The sequence below is a fragment of the Scatophagus argus genome, chromosome 8 (genome assembly GCF_020382885.2).
Source record: "Scatophagus argus isolate fScaArg1 chromosome 8, fScaArg1.pri, whole genome shotgun sequence".
Lineage (NCBI taxonomy): Eukaryota > Metazoa > Chordata > Actinopteri > Scatophagidae > Scatophagus > Scatophagus argus.
Window position 1 is genome coordinate 4,296,495 of NC_058500.1, and position 17,889 is coordinate 4,314,383.

General features: G+C 42.2%; 3 protein-coding genes across 3 annotated transcripts; 1 reads left to right on the forward strand and 2 right to left on the reverse strand.

The window, feature by feature from the left end:
- Positions 1-813: 813 nt before the first annotated feature.
- agmat (agmatine ureohydrolase (agmatinase)) lies at positions 814-5,237 on the reverse strand. Its single transcript, XM_046396207.1, has 7 exons — positions 4,410-5,237; positions 3,219-3,421; positions 2,974-3,022; positions 2,269-2,464; positions 1,527-1,706; positions 1,291-1,375; positions 814-1,206 (listed from the first exon to the last, which is right to left on the reverse strand). The coding sequence occupies exons 1-7, from the start codon at positions 4,709-4,711 to the stop codon at positions 1,133-1,135; spliced, it is 1,089 nt and encodes a 362-aa protein (XP_046252163.1). The 5' UTR covers positions 4,712-5,237; the 3' UTR covers positions 814-1,132.
- A 789-nt stretch (positions 5,238-6,026) lies between these two features.
- On the forward strand, positions 6,027-8,771 carry LOC124063012 (tubulin alpha-1B chain). Its single transcript, XM_046396206.1, has 4 exons — positions 6,027-6,137; positions 7,062-7,284; positions 7,391-7,539; positions 7,637-8,771. The coding sequence occupies exons 1-4, from the start codon at positions 6,135-6,137 to the stop codon at positions 8,615-8,617; spliced, it is 1,356 nt and encodes a 451-aa protein (XP_046252162.1). The 5' UTR covers positions 6,027-6,134; the 3' UTR covers positions 8,618-8,771.
- Positions 8,772-9,141: 370 nt separating this feature from the next.
- On the reverse strand, positions 9,142-14,314 carry pink1 (PTEN induced kinase 1). Its single transcript, XM_046396205.1, has 8 exons — positions 13,831-14,314; positions 12,801-13,070; positions 12,592-12,695; positions 12,305-12,487; positions 11,655-11,818; positions 11,433-11,560; positions 11,034-11,264; positions 9,142-10,761 (listed from the first exon to the last, which is right to left on the reverse strand). Exons 1-8 carry the CDS (start codon positions 14,185-14,187, stop codon positions 10,444-10,446), a joined length of 1,755 nt encoding a protein of 584 aa, XP_046252161.1. The 5' UTR covers positions 14,188-14,314; the 3' UTR covers positions 9,142-10,443.
- Positions 14,315-17,889: the final 3,575 nt, after the last annotated feature.

Here is a 17,889-nt window from a genome sequence, read left to right on the forward strand (position 1 = left end):
GCAGCTCGCAGCTCACAGGACCCAGATTGGTGTCGGTGACATTGTGGCTCAGTGGATTGGACCAGACCTGTTCCAGTGCATCCTGTGGATGCTCATTCAGCTGAAACCAGGGGAGTTTGGCAGCGATGTCCACGCTGAGCGCTTTGTGAGGTTTCTCAAGCCATTTCTTTTAGTGGCGTGATGGATACCTACAGCGGGCCACAACCCTCATGGAATGCTGCTGAAGCTGTGTTTAGGTGTGTTGGCAGTGGTGGACTGAGGCTATCTGAGGGGCAAATATAAATAGGTATATAAAAAGGGCACCAGCTGTTATGTGGTGGGTCACTAGTTTGCAGAAGGTTGTGGTGCATTTATGGTGAAACCATTACAAAACCCTGGTTAATGTTAAAATTGTTTTATGTGACTTGGACATTACCACCACTGAACCTCTCATAAAAACACACAGGGAACTACAGACTATTTAGAGGCCACACATAGAGGCCAACCAATTTTCTAGCATGTAGGGCAGGATATACATTACTGCACTGCATTTTATCCAATGGAAGGATGCCCAAGGCGACACTCAATCACACTGTGTTGCATATTGGGCCACCCAAATCATAGAGACCTCCCAGCTCCGTCTCCATGAATTGCCACTTGAACAATGCACTGTAACAAGATAATGACCAATGATCAGTGGTTTTTATGTTTTTATGCTTTTGTGTATATGCTTAAAACAGTCCAAACAGAAAACACGAACAGGCCTCCTTTTCAACTTCTGAATATTTTCCAACTGGTAAGAATTATGTGACATTACAAACACATGAAAGCAAATGAACTTAACATGTTTGGTTTATTCATTTGTTTAGTCAACATGAACTGCAAAAACCACATTACTTTGTAGGCAATAAGAGTTGTATTATTATACATAACCAGGTCTTCCAGAGGAACTGAGAGTAGCTTGAAAGAGAAGAAGAATGAAATGAAATACAAGAAGTTTGTTGATTGAAACATTAAGTTGTGGTTGACAGAGACTTTGCCTTCCTCACTGCTTTATTCAGCAGGACATCCTGCTTATTTGGCACTAATTTGTCTCTTGACTATCTGTAGTCATTGCTGACAAACTTTATGTTCTGTTCTGTCTGGTATTTATTCAGAAGTATTTCATTTTAGGAAGGACACACAACATTTCAAACAGCAGGTTGGCACCAGTCAGTGCAGTGTTCCCTGTTGAGGAAAAGCATATAAATAAATGGCTGTATTAACAACACAAAAATAAACACAAAAAAAACTGACATGTAAAATAAGTACCTGTGGTGTCATAGGGTGGAGACACCTCCACTAAATCACACCCAACAAGGTTGAGACCGCGGCAGCCCCGGATAATCTCAACCCCCTAAAATCCAACCAAGATGACAAAAGTATATTAGTATTCATGCAAGATAAATAGGTTCAGAGTGGTAGAACATGTGTGCATCAAGTGGTGTGAAATCATAAAGTCACAGAAGATAGGTCAGAAGGATTAAAGTCCCTTTCACCGTGTTTACCTGTATGGGAGTGAGCCCTGCTATCTCTGGTGTGCCAGTTCCAGGGGCAAAACCAGGGTCAAGAGCATCGATGTCGAAACTGAGATATACTGGACCGCTGCCCATCTGAGCCCTGACCTCAGCCATCAGAGGTGCAAGAGACTTGAACCAACACTCTTCCACTTGCACCACACGGAAACCCTACACAATGTACAAATTAGTGTTGTCTTCAAAGAAAATCATAATTTTTGTCTAAAAGGAACAGCGTGATACATTTGGCAAAAGATGCAGATTTGGTTTAATATTGATACCACCCATCACTCTGATATCACTCTCTCTATAATGTAAATATGAAGCTGTAGCCAGCAGTAGGTTAGCTTAGCTTAGCGCAGGGAGTGGAAACATGGGTTCAGGTAACTGACAGGAAGTTATCTGGCACATAACCTCAGGTACAACACGTAATCGATTAATCGACTGGGAAAATAACTGGCAGATTGATTGACAGTGAAAATAACCATTTGTTGCAGCCCTACATTAGACACATTCAGATCACATTCAGTCCTACTCACCAGACAGACCCTATAGAGACATTATGAGTTTCTTCTTCTGCTACCATGACGTTCAAATACATTCATATCCCATCAGATGTAACACCATTATTGAACCACTTACGGTTTCGCTGTGAAGTAAAACTAGAGTGTTTTACCAAAGACCAAAAGGTCTCATGTCATCTACAAGACCTCCAGTATTCTAGCAGGGGTACCTGCTTCCGGCTCCATTCATAGGAATCTGCAGAGTAGCCTGTGCCACGCAGGCCAATCTGGACCACTCTCTTGCAGTCCAGTAGCCCCTCCTCTACACAACGTCTGAATGGAGTCCCGTGTCCAATCTTCTCCCCCAAGATCACATCACTTGTGTCAGCATGAGCATCCACATGGACCAGACCCACGGGGCCATGCCTGACAAATCATTACAGAACACAGTGAATGAGACAAGAAATGCTTAAGTATTATTACTACTTCTGACCATTAACTGTACATAAATGAAGGTGACATGAGAGCTCCCCCAAAGTGAAGCCAAACATCTGGATCGCCCCCTGGTGGCTGGCTGCAGTACAGCTCATAAACCCCTCCGCCTGCATGTTAGCGGATGGGACATTGGCCCAACTAAAAAAGTACACATCAAATAAATACATTTTTCTCCAAAGATGGCTTCTGTCATTTTAAGTAATTCTTATCATGCTGATGTATGCTTAAGTGTTCATTTTTCTGATACATTTGGTTTTTATTATTTATTTGATGCTATTAAAAAAAGGTGAAACATCATCCTCGAGCCCTGTGTAGCTAATATGGAAACTTCTGTATTTATTCACCATAAGTCATGTCACCTTTGCAAATACTGAACACACTGCAGATGTGTCTCATAGGCCTAGTCAGTACAAAACTATTAAATCAGAAACATTACTTACTTCTCAGCAACAGCTTGCAGGATTGGATATGCGATTGTGTGATCACCACCTGCAGACAACAAAAACTCCTCGACGTCTGACCTTTGATCGAATATGATCTACAGTTAATGGCTAACGGCTACAGATAACAATACAGAATGGAAAGTGCATGCTTTGATTGTTACTACCGAGCTATTTTGACAATCCATCTGGAAGGTCTAAAAGATAACGTAAACACATCCTTCTCTTTCCCTAGTCATTCTCACCCATGGTCAGGGGAATACAGCCATTAGCCAGGATCTTTCTGTAGGCCTCCCTGATGCGTTTGCAGGTGTCCTTCAGGTCGTACAGGTTCACGTTGACGTCCCCAATATCGGCCACCATGAGGGACTCAAAAGGAGCTGCCCTGGTGCCGCTGTTGTAAGTTCTCAGCAGGGCAGATTCCACTCTGATATGCCGGGGACCAAACCTGTGGTGGACGAGGGGAAATGTTTCATTTCAGTGTTTGCAGTGATTTGAGTCTGAAGCTATGAAGTAAAGCAGAACAAAGTACATTCAGTCAGGTACACTACTTAGGTACAGTGTTGAGGTACTTGTACTTCAGGCTACTTCGGTATTTCTGTATTATGCCACTTTACACTTCTACTGCCCTACATTTGGGGGTAAAATATTGTAGTTCTTATTCCACTACTCCATCACATTAATCTGACAGCAGAGGTGGAAGTAAAAGTAGCAACACTACAGTCTAGAAATAGTCTGTTAAGTTGAAGTCATGTATTTAAATAATTTTAGTTATGTGACTAAGCATGAGTATCATAATACACTTAAAGTACCAAATATATAAGTGCTCATTATTCAGAATGACATATTTCAGAAGAATATTTATTATATAATTGAATTCTAATTATTGATGCACTCAAGTGTTGATTGCTTTAATGTGGTTTAACTACTTTATGTGGTTTTATCTCTACAGGATAGCTTGTGGATTTCCCCTTTGTTGATTTAACTTTGTATTGTTAAAGCAACTAGTGACTCACTAATAAATAACCGTGGCGTAGTAAAAATAAAAAATAAAAAAATACAATGTTGGCCACTGAATGGTATGCGGAGCAGCAGTTTAAAGTAGCAGAAAGTGGAAACACTCTAGTAAAGTACCTCAACACTGCCCTAAACGCAGGCCTTGAATAAATGTAGGCCAGCTGAGTTGCTTTCCAGCACTGTCTTAGTTATCCATTATCTTATCTTATCTTATCTTATCTTTTCTTTCAGGTGCAAACATACAAACTATGATGAGTTTAAACATGAAAAGTGAATGCAGGACTACTTGTTCTGGATTAGTTTTTATAATTTCTCTATTTTAGCAGTCACTTTGGGCTCTGTAACAAAGAGGCCTTCTTGCACTTAAGCAGCAACAGGCGCACATTTTTAAAAGAGCAGTTTGTAGAGAAAACCAGCACCTGGCTCCAGGGCGGTTGGAGGTTCCTGTGTCAATTGGGACGCCGACAAACGCCGCGTCGAGCCCGTCCGCGGTCTCCTGGTAGGGTAACTTGGCCATGGTGGGGATCCCGGAGACCCTCGCAACAAACTCGGCGCTCGGTGGTACATTGTAGCCTTTGCCCGAGGCGTTCCTCGTAGGATTTATGCACAGATCCAGCAGCCGTCGTGGCCGCAGAGCGAAGTCTGCGTCATCTCCCCTGCAAGACTGAGAGATAACTCTGCGAGCGAAAGGCCTGTTGAGGTTTCTCCAAAGCGAAAACATACTCCCTGCGAGTTTTAAGTGTTTTCATATGCAACTGAGTGACTTCTGCTCAAGTCAGACTTTTGCTGCTGCCTCAATCTTCCCCATCATATCGCGAGATATTGCAGCAGGCTACATTTGATACTTGTCACATCGGATCGTGCTTGTGAATATTCAAAGTTCCGACCTGTTTGTGAGCGTGAAGGCAGCAGTCGGACACGAGTTCACAAATCAGTAACCAGATAGTTGGGAGGGACAGGGCGGTAAATCGAAGCTTTACTTACACCTGCTTCTTATAATGTGGAAGGTGAAAACTTTGTTTGGGCCAGACAGCTCAGATCTTCTTCAACATTATGGTGCAGTTCAACAGATAACTGTTTTCAGAGTTTTATTGCCGAGACAAAACCGAGAAGGCATCTGATCAGATATAAAAAGAAATTCATTCTTAAATTACCTTACTACGGTGCCTTGATTACACCACAATACCTGAAAAGATTCACCACAATACCTGACTGGTGAAAATAATAAAACTCACAGCAAGTCAAAAATATGACCAACCAAGTGTCTTAATTGTTTTTAATAAAATCAAAATTAAAAGATGACATCAGCACAACCTCCTGCGCTTCACCATAATTGTATTTTAGCTGGATAGTTCAGCAAATTATGAGAAATTGCACTTGTATACACTTTGTATACTCTTTTTTGAGTGGTATATCATTACACAATACTGGCTAAATGTGTTGATAGAACTGACTGAAACAAAGTGTATGTTATACCAAACACAAACACAAAGTCAAAGAAATTAACAAATCATGAACGTCATCACTATTTGTTCATCATTGCATTTTACTGATGCATGTAAATAATGCAGTGGGTGGATTCAAAGGTCTGGACTCAGGCAAGTTTTCTCTCTCAGGTCTGTTGCTGTAAATCCTGTATTGTTTCAGCCAGGAAATTCAGACTGGAAAGGCAAAAGGCTGGCATTTGTTCAATACATCTGTGCAAACAAGCGTATCGTGAAATTGCATTGAATGATTCATGGATGCATCAAAATTCAGGGGGATGAAAACTTTCTTGCAAGCATTAGAAGTCCCGTGTGTATCCCGTGTGTGTAATGTTATTCAACCTAAATGTGAAATTATTATTTTTTAAATATATATGTAATGTTCCCATTCCGCACTGCCGCCCGTGCAGATATCATGAACACATCCTCCACAGCAGATTTGGCGTCCGGTTTGAACTACAGCGTCTTGGCTGTTGAGGTCCTGGGGGTGAAACAGTTACCGACAGGCGGTGGAAGCTTCTTTAAATGTGCGCAGTTCACCTGTTGTCCACCAGGGGCAGAGTGGAGCGCATCAGCACAGACATCCAGACATCCGCGCACTTCAGACAGGAGCACTCCTCAGTCTTGTCTTATTACATTACATAATATCGACAAGCCATCATGGTAAGTAGCATTTTAAATGTAATTTCTAGAATTGTATTTTGATATGTCCTGCTTTGTGGGCCTGGCCTAATATGAAATGTAAAATGAAAAGAGTATGAAAAGGTATGGAAATCGGCTCGGGCTTAGATTTCTCCAACATTAATTTCATCTTGCTATATTCTGCAACCTGTCCAGACTGTATTTGTTTTATTATTAGTATTCCTGTCAGAAAAAAAATGAGTAGGTGTTGAATCTGCATTCCTGCACGGCAAACGCCTAATCCTGTTCACCACGTAAATCTTTTAAAATCAGCTTAAATATCGCTTGAACAGAAGTTTCACACTCATTTACCTGTTTGTCGACTTGGTTTTCTGGCTCTTTTATAAATATATTTCTTATCAGTTCACTGTTACCTGTCCTAAAGATAATTTAATGTGAAATGATGAATCCCCCCGACTAGCCTGGATTCATGTGCTTCAGAAACTACGTTGATATCTCTATTTAAAAGCTTATATAGAATAGAATAAAATAAAATGAAACAAAGCAGAAATGAGCGAATAATGTCAGTGGGAGTGTGAATGTGGCTTTTCAGAGAGACAGCACACTGCAAAATGTCTGACCTACATAAGCCTCTCTCCCTACAGTAATCCTATGTGCAACAGACACAGTGTTATGTCGCAGCAGAAAATGCATGGCCTCCCGGTTAATTAAAGGCAGACTGAACCTCAGTTAGAAAGATTTTCACCGGGGTGGGTCATATGAAGCAGTCTGTGCTGATGTGCAGCATCTTTCAGTTCATTTAAAGGTCATCTCATAAATGCTTATTATGGAGAAATTGGCATCTGGGTTTCAAAGGTCCAACTGTATTAACAATGGGCCTGTCCCGGTCCTGTTTCTTTCCCTGGGTTCAGCCTGTAATCCAAATCTTCTTTGTCTGCACCACAGCGTGAGTGTATTTCCATCCACGTGGGTCAGGCTGGTGTCCAGATTGGCAATGCCTGCTGGGAGCTTTACTGCCTGGAACATGGGATCCAGCCAGACGGACAGATGCCCAGTGATAAAGCCATCGGCGGAGGGGACGATTCCTTCAACACCTTCTTCAGTGAGACTGGAGCTGGAAAGCATGTCCCCAGAGCTGTTTTCGTGGACCTGGAGCCCACTGTCATCGGTAAACCGGAACTAAATGAATTATAGAAATATTATAGTTGCCATGCATGGGCTCTCACTCCTCCAGCTGTTAAAATCTTCCTACTTTTAATGGTGATTCTACTTAGATGAGGTGCGCACTGGGACCTACCGCCAGCTGTTCCACCCCGAGCAGCTGATCACCGGCAAGGAGGATGCAGCCAACAACTACGCCCGTGGACACTACACCATCGGCAAAGAGATCATCGACCTGGTTCTGGACAGGATCCGCAAACTGGTGGGTAAATTCAGTGAAAATTTAGCTTGATAACATCAAATGAAATGACATAACTGTATCTTGTATGTGATCATTGTGTATCCCTCTCTGTCCTCAGGCTGACCAGTGCACTGGTCTTCAGGGCTTCCTGGTTTTCCACAGCTTCGGAGGTGGCACCGGCTCCGGTTTCACCTCCCTGCTGATGGAGCGTCTGTCTGTCGACTACGGCAAGAAGTCCAAGCTGGAGTTCTCCATCTACCCAGCTCCCCAGGTGTCCACCGCTGTGGTGGAGCCCTACAACTCCATCCTGACCACCCACACCACCCTGGAGCACTCTGACTGTGCCTTCATGGTGGACAACGAGGCCATCTACGATATCTGCCGTAGGAACCTCGATATCGAGCGTCCCACTTACACCAACCTGAACAGGTTGATCAGTCAGATTGTGTCCTCCATCACTGCTTCCCTTCGTTTCGATGGTGCCCTCAATGTTGATCTGACAGAGTTCCAGACCAACTTGGTGCCATATCCTCGTATCCACTTCCCTCTGGCCACTTACGCCCCTGTCATCTCTGCTGAGAAGGCTTACCATGAGCAGCTCTCTGTGGCTGAGATCACAAATGCCTGCTTTGAGCCAGCCAATCAGATGGTGAAATGCGACCCTCGCCACGGCAAGTACATGGCTTGTTGCCTTTTGTATCGTGGTGATGTGGTACCCAAAGATGTAAATGCTGCCATCGCCACCATCAAGACAAAGCGCTCCATCCAGTTTGTGGACTGGTGTCCCACTGGTTTCAAGGTTGGCATCAACTACCAGCCACCCACTGTAGTTCCTGGTGGAGACCTGGCCAAGGTCCAGAGGGCTGTGTGCATGCTGAGCAACACCACTGCTATCGCAGAGGCCTGGGCTCGGCTTGACCACAAGTTTGACCTGATGTACGCCAAGCGCGCCTTTGTTCACTGGTATGTGGGTGAGGGTATGGAGGAGGGAGAGTTCTCTGAGGCCAGAGAGGACATGGCAGCTCTGGAGAAGGATTATGAGGAGGTTGGTGTTGACTCCATTGAGGGTGAGGGAGAGGAGGAAGGAGAGGAATACTAAAAAGTATATTAAGACACAAGTTAAACTGGAAACATATGATTTTACTTGTCCTACATATTGAATAGAAATGTTAATTATCTCTTTTGGTGTTCAGAGTAAACATAGCCAAAATAGCTGTTTTGCTCTGTCTTAAATAAAATTCCTGGAACATGAAGCTATGGGTTGAGCCTTCTTTCTACAGATCAACTATAGAAAGATATGTGAATCTTACTCTTTAAACATTAAATCCCTTATGTACTGCGTTGACATGTAGTCCTGACATAGCAGCAGAGGACGCGGCTGTAGGTTTGTAGGGAGAATTTAAATGATGTTAGAGTCTAATGGGTATTAAATAACCCTACAAATTAACCTGCAGCAATTTTAGAACTTTCCAAGTAAATTTGTCTTAAACATTTTACTTGTCTCTAGTGTTTCTAAAATTACCTATTGTGTATGTCACCAAAAATGTGACTAGATTCATTTAACTGGAATAAATGTTAACTTAGAAACAAGAGTTTAAACAAATGAGCGATTTACACAATCCCTTCAGACAGTTACTTTTATTCTGAAACACAGCAGAAAAATCTACATATATCCAAACTATTTCTCATCATCTTTAATATGAAAACATACACACTCAAAATCTTGGATCACTAACTCACCACATTATTATATTTATTCAAGGTGCCAAAATTGTAGGCTTAACATGACTTGTTTTGATAACAGATTACGGTGAAGGGTTATGTCACTGGTGGTGGAAATCTAACATACAGATCACAAAATTGAGTTTGTCTTTCTAAATGTATTCAAGCCTCTGCAAAGGGCTCACACAGTCGGCAAGAAAGCTCTGCAGAGGTGCAATAGGAACACCTTCTCCTAGTTTTATATTAACAGCATGACACCTTCCGTGTCTTTCATAGTGCAAACATAGCAACAAAAAAACAAAATCACATCCATGCTATCAACAATCATCACTGTGCAAACTGAGTAGTAACATGGTGGGGAGGATTTTACATGCAGTACAGAATGGGCGAGTAAGTGTTTGGCTCACAACATTACACACCCACTGGCAAGCTGTTTTCTGCTGTCTGTTTGATGGACGCACCACGTGTTTAAAGGTTGCATGTTATCTGTGAAAAGTATACTGTCACTCTACACAGTAGGTTTTCACAGTATAGTACCATTTACTCTAATGTAAAATATCCATTATTGGCCTTCACCTTTTAGTGTAAAATTTCTACACAGACCAATTTTAATCAAACACACAGGTTAACAACTGTATGACAGTAATGTCTTCCCTATCTCCAAAGTTCATCAGAGCTTGTAAAAGAAAACATTCACTCTTAGAAACATCACCCACTGGTACAATCTGGTTGTATGGTGCTGACGAACAACACTCATTTAAAGAGAAATTAATCATTAAGATATTTTTTCTCTGCCAACAGTAGCCTCAGAAGTCCGTGATGCAATGCACTTGCAGCACCTGTTGCATGTAGCATGAACTCCTGCCGATGCCATAGTGATGCTAATTTTGTTGGAGCACAAGCTAATCTAGGAAATTCAAATCATCGATTTCAGCAGCAATAGACAACACTGGTTTAGGTGGGATCAGGCAATCCAACAAGGTGAATTACACCATTTGATATTTCAAACTGGCTGCTGGAATACACTGACAGTCACAGTCACAGATGGTGCAGAATAGTGGAAGAGCTTAGGCTAAGTGGAGGTTGCCTTAATAGCCATTAGATGTCAAGGCGAAGACTCTAAAAATTAAAAATATAGGTGTCTTACTGAATATAAGAGCAAGTTTTAACTCTAAACTGCCAGGCTATCCATATAAACGATTCCTAAACCATGTGACTGAATGAGTCAGAGTGGTTGGATGCAGGGAGTATAGAAGCCTGACGGTGCTCCCACCCATACAGGAGGAAACCCACAGCAGTGCGCAGATCCTCCAGGTCCAGGTTAGACAGGAAGCTCCTCTGAAGCTCCGCCTCCACCGTGTTCCCACTGGGTCCACTGCAGCCCTTTAGCAGAACCACAGCAGACTGGCACAACAGCCAGTCAACTAGCTTCCTCATGCCAACGCTGTCCTGATTGGCCAGGGCCTTCCGTCCCCAGAGGCTAAGATGTAGCATGTTAGCTGCCACACGAGCACTGGGCCGCTGCAGAGCAACAAGAACAACCATGAGTACTGCAGCATGTGAGATTTGAACAGCTGTCAATCTAACCATATAAAATATGGCATATACAGAGAGAACACTTCAGCAATTATGATATATGAGGGACATAATGACTACTATTGTGTAATGTGAAGGGAGTCACTGGTACTGACTTATTACTCTTCAAGTTTCCCTCCATGATCTTTCATCAGCTTTCAGCAAAATCATTCGTAACACTACAAATTAGTATATAATGTGGGTTATTTAAGATATACCTTTTCCGGGTTCCTCCTGAGGAGCAGCTGGATCACTAACTGCACATCTGCTGGAACACTGGAAGGAAGATGAGGAAGCTGCTTCTCCTGGTAACTCCTGCTTTCCAGCCCCACTGCCCTGTAAAAGGGATTTTGCTGGCCAAAGATCTCATAGGAGATTGCGCCCACAGCCCAGGCATCCGCCCTGCTGTAGTCAATCACCACACCACACCCCGGAACTGCAGTGGTCACCTTGGGGCAGACACATTATGAACATCACAGTGATTAAACGCAGTCTTCTTTCACTGTCTACAAATTATAATGCTCTGCTTCTTTATTAATATTTGAACAAGTTAAAGAGGTATAAGAGATGGATGGATGTTTTTACTTTAACAACAATTAAGAGCTCCTGAAGCCTACCTCAGGGGCCATAAGGGAGGCGTTTCCTCCTCTGCTGACCCACATGCTGCTGAAGGGCAGCTGTAGACTAGAGTCACTCTGGGCCAGGCAGCAGCCAAAGTCAGTAATCACTAAACGAGGGCAACCATCTGCATAAAACCAAAAATCAAATTTTGATTAAACTGATAAAACCAAATCTTCAGTTTTTTTCTCTTACTGACTGACTGAGAATACTTCTCTGACCAGAGTCAAACTCCAACAGCACGTTGTCAGATTTGAGATCCCTGTGAGCGACCCCCTGTCTGCACAGATGGTCGACCCCCTCGAGGAGCTGCAGCACCATCAGAGAGCCCTGCCTGCGGCTTGGTGTGGACATTTCCAGGTACTGTCGCAGTGTGCAGGGGTAGCTACAGCACAAAAGAAGATGAGATGCTAGTGAGGCACTGAGAGTGACTTTGCTCTTCAAAGCAAGAAAAGTGTCATATTTTCAGACGTATTTGACAATGCCTCAGTTTTAATCACGTAAGCAACTCATGAGATGCTCAAACAACTTCTCAGAAACTTTACTGTGCTCCGCTTTTCTGTGGAAAACTACTGAAACTATATGAGTGCTCATGGCATATGATGACTTCACTGTTGAAAAAAAAAATAAGCATGTTTGTTTGGTTGTGCTTTAAACAGGTACAGAAGATATTTCTTACAAAATAGCTGCTCAAGGAATGTTTGCTGAAGTATTAAACTATGCCTTCTGCTATCACCATTATCAATAGGTGTGACCAAATCAACCAGGACTTATGGGTTATAAATCTAAGATGGAGCTGGTGACATTTGTTGCACACTATTGATCACCATTACTTGAAGTGATCAAGAGGATGAAAGATGGCAGGTCTTACTTTTTCATGACCAGGAAAAGGGTGCGGTTGTTGCCCAGACCGACAGGGTTGAGCCTGGCTGGCAGCACATCTGGATACTCTTCCTGGGCACCCGGTAGCAATGGGACGTCAGCTGTGAAAGCCCGGTACACTCTGATAACATTAGGGTGTGCTGACACTCTTTTGGACAGGACTCCAAAATGCCTGAAGAGAAAGCAGTCATTCATAACCATCCTGCCTACGCCCTGTTCAGTCCTGCAGGACTAGTAATAAACTAGAAAGGCATTTAGGGAATGATACTTATGTACCCATCGAGAGTGGCTTGTTCTTTTTCCTGCTTTAAGGCCAGAGGATCTGTAGGCATCAGCTCCTGTGACATGGATTTTAATATGGCTTCACTTGATGATCCAGCCTGCAAAGAAATGGCATAAATTGATGTGTAATACTGTGAAGTATTGATGCGTTTCCCACACAGGACTAATACCCGAGTGTGTGTGGAATACTGTAGAACACCTACCCCAAAGTTCCACATCATCTTGATAGCCAAAGGGAAGTTTTTCAGTGAGCAGCATGTCAGAGATCGAGTGGCATTAATTTCTTCTTCATCTTCCCTCAGCTGCACCAGGGAGCTCTTACTCTCCTTGGGTGGGTAAAAAGACGCCGCAGCCTCGTACACAGCAGCGTTGGAGCCTTTCCCAATCTGATTCCCAATAATGTAATCCTCCAGTTTATATCCAGAGGGGAAAGGCTTGAGGGGGCTCTGGAATCTTTTTTTCCTGAACACAGCCTACAGATTGTGAGAAATATTTTTTAAGATGCAGGAAAGCAGTGTGCACATCCCATTCTTAGACCAGGAAAAGAATAAAGGTTTCACAAATGGAAAAACATGGTATCCATACACAGGATTAAAGCTCCCAAAACTTTATTGACAGAAAACAAAGCTTTTTTTATTATTATTATTCTGCCAAAAGACCCAGTAATGTCAAACCATTTCCTTTTTTTAAACAGAATAAATTTTGGAAGCTTTAATCCATAAATATTTCTTAACACATAATAACAAGTTGTAGGTAATAGGTAAATGATTACATAGTTTTAGATAAGTCAGGTGAACAACCCAAGCTACTTATCTGTCTGACATCTGACATTTATAATTATGTTAACCACAACAAAACCATAAAAACCAGCATCCTTCTCCTTTTACACTGTGGTATAGCTAGAGTCTAGCTATACCACAGTGTAAAAGCATTTCATGTTAAGCTATATTTGCATGTACTGTATAGTGTACTATTGATAACTGAAAACATACACACGTGCAGGCGTGTATGTGCTGAGGTTGGTACACGATACACCTTTACTGAGACGTTTAAACTAACTAAAAAATGTCTGATTTACAAGCCATCACGTGTTTTGTCTGCACATCTAACCGAGTTAAATGAGTTAAATATAGCAGAGTATAATTATCAGGCAGTATAAAATGGAAATAGTCAAGTAAAGTACAAGTAGCCCAAAACTACTTTAGTACAGCTGTTTATCTGGTGATACCTCACCTGGATCTCCTGGCATGTGGCAGCACTCCTTCTGTCATCGTCAAGCTGTTGTTCGATAAGCCCCACACCGAGTCCGAAAGCCAAAAACACGGCCCTGTTTCGCGGGGAGCCACCACCAAACCTCCTCCTGAAGCCGGCGGACTGAAGCTGAGCGGCCAGGCCCTTCAAAGAGGTGCGGTAATAGCGGTACCGAGACGGCAGGAAAGCCTGAGGCTGAACGGTGCGGACCGACGGGTGCACACGGAAACGGTCGCCTCGGAGCTTTGCTACGACTCGGCCACCCGATTTGAGGAGACCCAGTTGAAAGACCGACCGGCCCAACTCGAGTCCACGGCTAATAGCGTGTTTCACAGACATAATTTACCCGGAAAGGTAACTTCAGCTGTTCACTAAGTCCGCCTGTATCCACCAGGCCCAAATAAACTATCCCTGGCAAGGACAGTGTTATGTAAACAAATCACTTGCTTCTGAGCATGCGCGAAGGGCAATTCCGCTGAATGGGCGTCATTTCCGTTCCCAATACCGATATATTTATAAACATGCATGATAATTAACTGTGAAAGTCATTCTCATCATTATTAGGTAAAGTGTCCATCACAACGAACAAATTTGAGACGTATGATTTAAAACATTAATAAAAACTACTTAGAAGTGTTTATTGACATTAATTGGCACAATTAAGGTAAATGAAAACTGTGTCTGTTCTCTTTCATCTCTCTGATCACATGGCTTTCTCTGCATAGGAGTTGAATCTGTGCATCTTCATCTGCACACGCCACAAACTCACTCCACTTCATCCCTGTGATGAGTATACATGAGTATACATGTATGAGTATACAGCTGTTGCTTTAAGTCAGCTGTGCCACTTGCACACTTTCACATCACTAGATCTGTTTTTACTGTATTAGTGAAACTTTGCTTACAACTCACAGACTGATATGCATTCATGTATTTCAACTACATGAATGAAGAACAATACCTTATAAACAACAAACACACAGTAGTCACCTCCCTATACGCAAAAACCAGCTTCTGACGACCAGCTGCTTTGACCTCTTTCTTCTGAATTTAGATTAAGGTTTTCCTTTTGACTCTAACGTGTTTGAAATCAGCCAAATCCCCCAGGGACACAGAAAATAAGATCTTCGGCTACTCCACTCATTGTAGCCACTTGGGGGCAGTGGTGTTCAACAAATGTTGGAACTGCTTATCATGCTTATCATGGTGAGTTGGCCAACAACTTCTCATTGTTGCAGGTGGACGATGGCGTAAGTCCAAAATGACTTTTACAGCAACGTGAGTTTTCAGGACACCAGAGACCAGATGTCACATTTGCATATTAAAGGTGTGATCTGTGATTTTCTTGAGAAATTCCTGTGAAGAAGCGAGGACTAACCACCTTGACACGAGGCAGAGATGGTTGGGTTGGGTACAGGTGGTGTTTAAAAATCCTCAGTTCTGCTGGTCCTACACTGGATCATGAATGATACTAAAATAAAATCACAGAATGATTTTACCCCGACTGGGTAACAAAACACTACACAGTTTCTTTTATTATTGAGTTTCATATTTTGATCGAGTTTGGCTCGTGGCCACAAAAATGCATCTCTTCACATTCTGCAATGCTATTTGACTTCATTAAATGCGCTACAACAAACAAACAAACAAACAAACAAAAAGGCTTCTCGATATTTAATGCATTGTTAGATTAAACATAAACTACGTACCAAAAACGTATCCCAGAGGTTCATTTCAACTTTAACAGAATATGACTGAGACTGACAAATATTCTGGTTAGAAAAGAAAACGGGAGGAGCAGCGGCTGGAACAGTGAGAGTTTGAGACAAAGAAAGAACCAACATTTGTAGAATGAATTCATATGCTGTCTGGACACATTTTCAGTTTTGTTGTGTTTTTCTTTTCTTTCTTTTTGCTAATCTAACCTAATTATTTAATTTATTGAACTGCACTGAAGATCATAATGTGGAAGAGGATCTGAGCTGTCGAGCCCAAGCAAAGATTTTTCACTTTCCACATCAATACCACAATATAAAAATGAACGAGCAGATGTCACCGCCTGTGCGTGTGCGTGGAATAATCTGCATTCAAGTCGCACTTTTCAAAATCCACGTTAGTGCTTCACGGAGGCAGTAAAATATAACAGCTGAGTCGTAAAATTTGGGTATAACAGATTAAATGACAGAAAACATAATGAACTGATAAAACTAAAGGGAAATAAGGAAAGGCTCTCTGATACGGGTGTGTTTTAAGAAGATCACAGATTCACTTGATCTCCTCCGTCCCCGAATGCAAACGCTGTCCTCCCTTTTCAGCCGAGCCTCCAGAGCAGACAGAAGATCTCTATGGAGCCAAATCAGGGCCAGAAGAGCCATCAATTTGAAAAATAAATAAATAAATAAATAATTTGAACTTTAAAGTTGCAATTTCGATTTTAAACTCTGTATATTGTACTCGAACTAAAAATTAGCGTAGAGGACCAGAATGAAACGTGACTTCTAGGGCCCCTCATAAGGTTTGGCTCCCTTTACACTTTATTATCACCACTGGTGAGACTTACGCGTGCCCACATAATGCTGCGCGTGTGCAACACTTCGCGGCGTTCTCTGTTGCATGTGGAAAGTGGGAAACATCCGACGCTAACGTGTGGCAGTTGAAATGCACAGTCAGGCAGAGTTTATTGCTTTTAAACTCAGATTGGTGCCAAGTCCGGTTTAAAGCGACTTGCTAAACAGAATTTTATCAATGGCGTCAGTTCTTTCACTGCCCATGATGTGAACACGGTGTACAGAAAGTACCTCTCACAGTACCCATGTTCCCTGAAGGCAACGTGATAGCCAAAGGTCCTCGGCCTTCTTTGTTATGCTGTCCGTGATGCTGTCTAAGCTGATGCCGCGCCACATCCGGGCCACAAGTTTGAAACTGAAAAGATGACACCCGAAAGTGAACAAAAGATTTAAAACTATAAAAAATAAAACACGAAATCCGTAACTGAAAAAAAATAAGATCCCATAGATTGAAATATATCTGAAAATGAAACTGAAAATAGATAATTTATTCAAAATTATTTCAGAACTGAATAAAAAAAAATTATATTTATACTGAAAAAAACCTTCCCCTACACTTATTTTCAGTTTGAGTACAATGTTTTATTTTTCAAAGTTCAAAATCTAAATTTTATGAGACGTCAGCAAACTTCACAGTCTGAATGGAGTTTCTTTGAATGACTGGGAACAGGATGAAGATGAGTGGGTTAAGTGTACGATAGCCATGCACACTCGGTTTAGGCTTCTGTGGCTTCTTTGGCAACACTTATTTGCGTGGAACATGAGCTCCATCCAGATACACAATGACAAGACTACTGAGGAGGACACGACTCCTTCAAAGTTTTATTGAGACTGAAGCTGGAAAGCGTCTGCCTGCATCTGCTCTGCTGGACGAGACATTCAGCTGCAACATTATTAATGTGACCTCGCTTATAATGTTGATATTGCAGTTGAAATTTAAAACCTTATGCTATATAAGATTAAAAGTCCCCCTCCCCCCATTGCATCTCCAATTACACTACAATGGTAATCGAAAGAGGCTTATTTATACAGAATTAGTATCAGAATGAGAAATACGTTATTGATCCTTGGGGAAATTGGGTGTATGAGGAGGGATGAGTCAGTCCAAAGTGATGCGATAGAACTGAAGGGCAGGTTGAAGGTGAGCAGGTTTGGCTTCCATTACAGTGTTGCTCAGTTATTGTTAAAACAGATAAGTCATAAAATCAGGTTATGACAGATAAAGGACAGAAAACATAAGTAAACAAATAAAAACATAGAACTAAAGTGAAATCAGGAATGACTCTCCCATGAAAATATGTTTTATGAGGGGATTTAAATGAGCTCACTGACGCAGACTACCTGATCTCCTTGGACCCTGTTCCATGAAGTTTTCAGCCGCTGGAGCAGACAGAAGACCTCTGCCTGGGGACTGAGATGGATCCTATGTATGTTTTCCCATTTGGCTGTTCCTAACACCCAGTGTAATCCTATG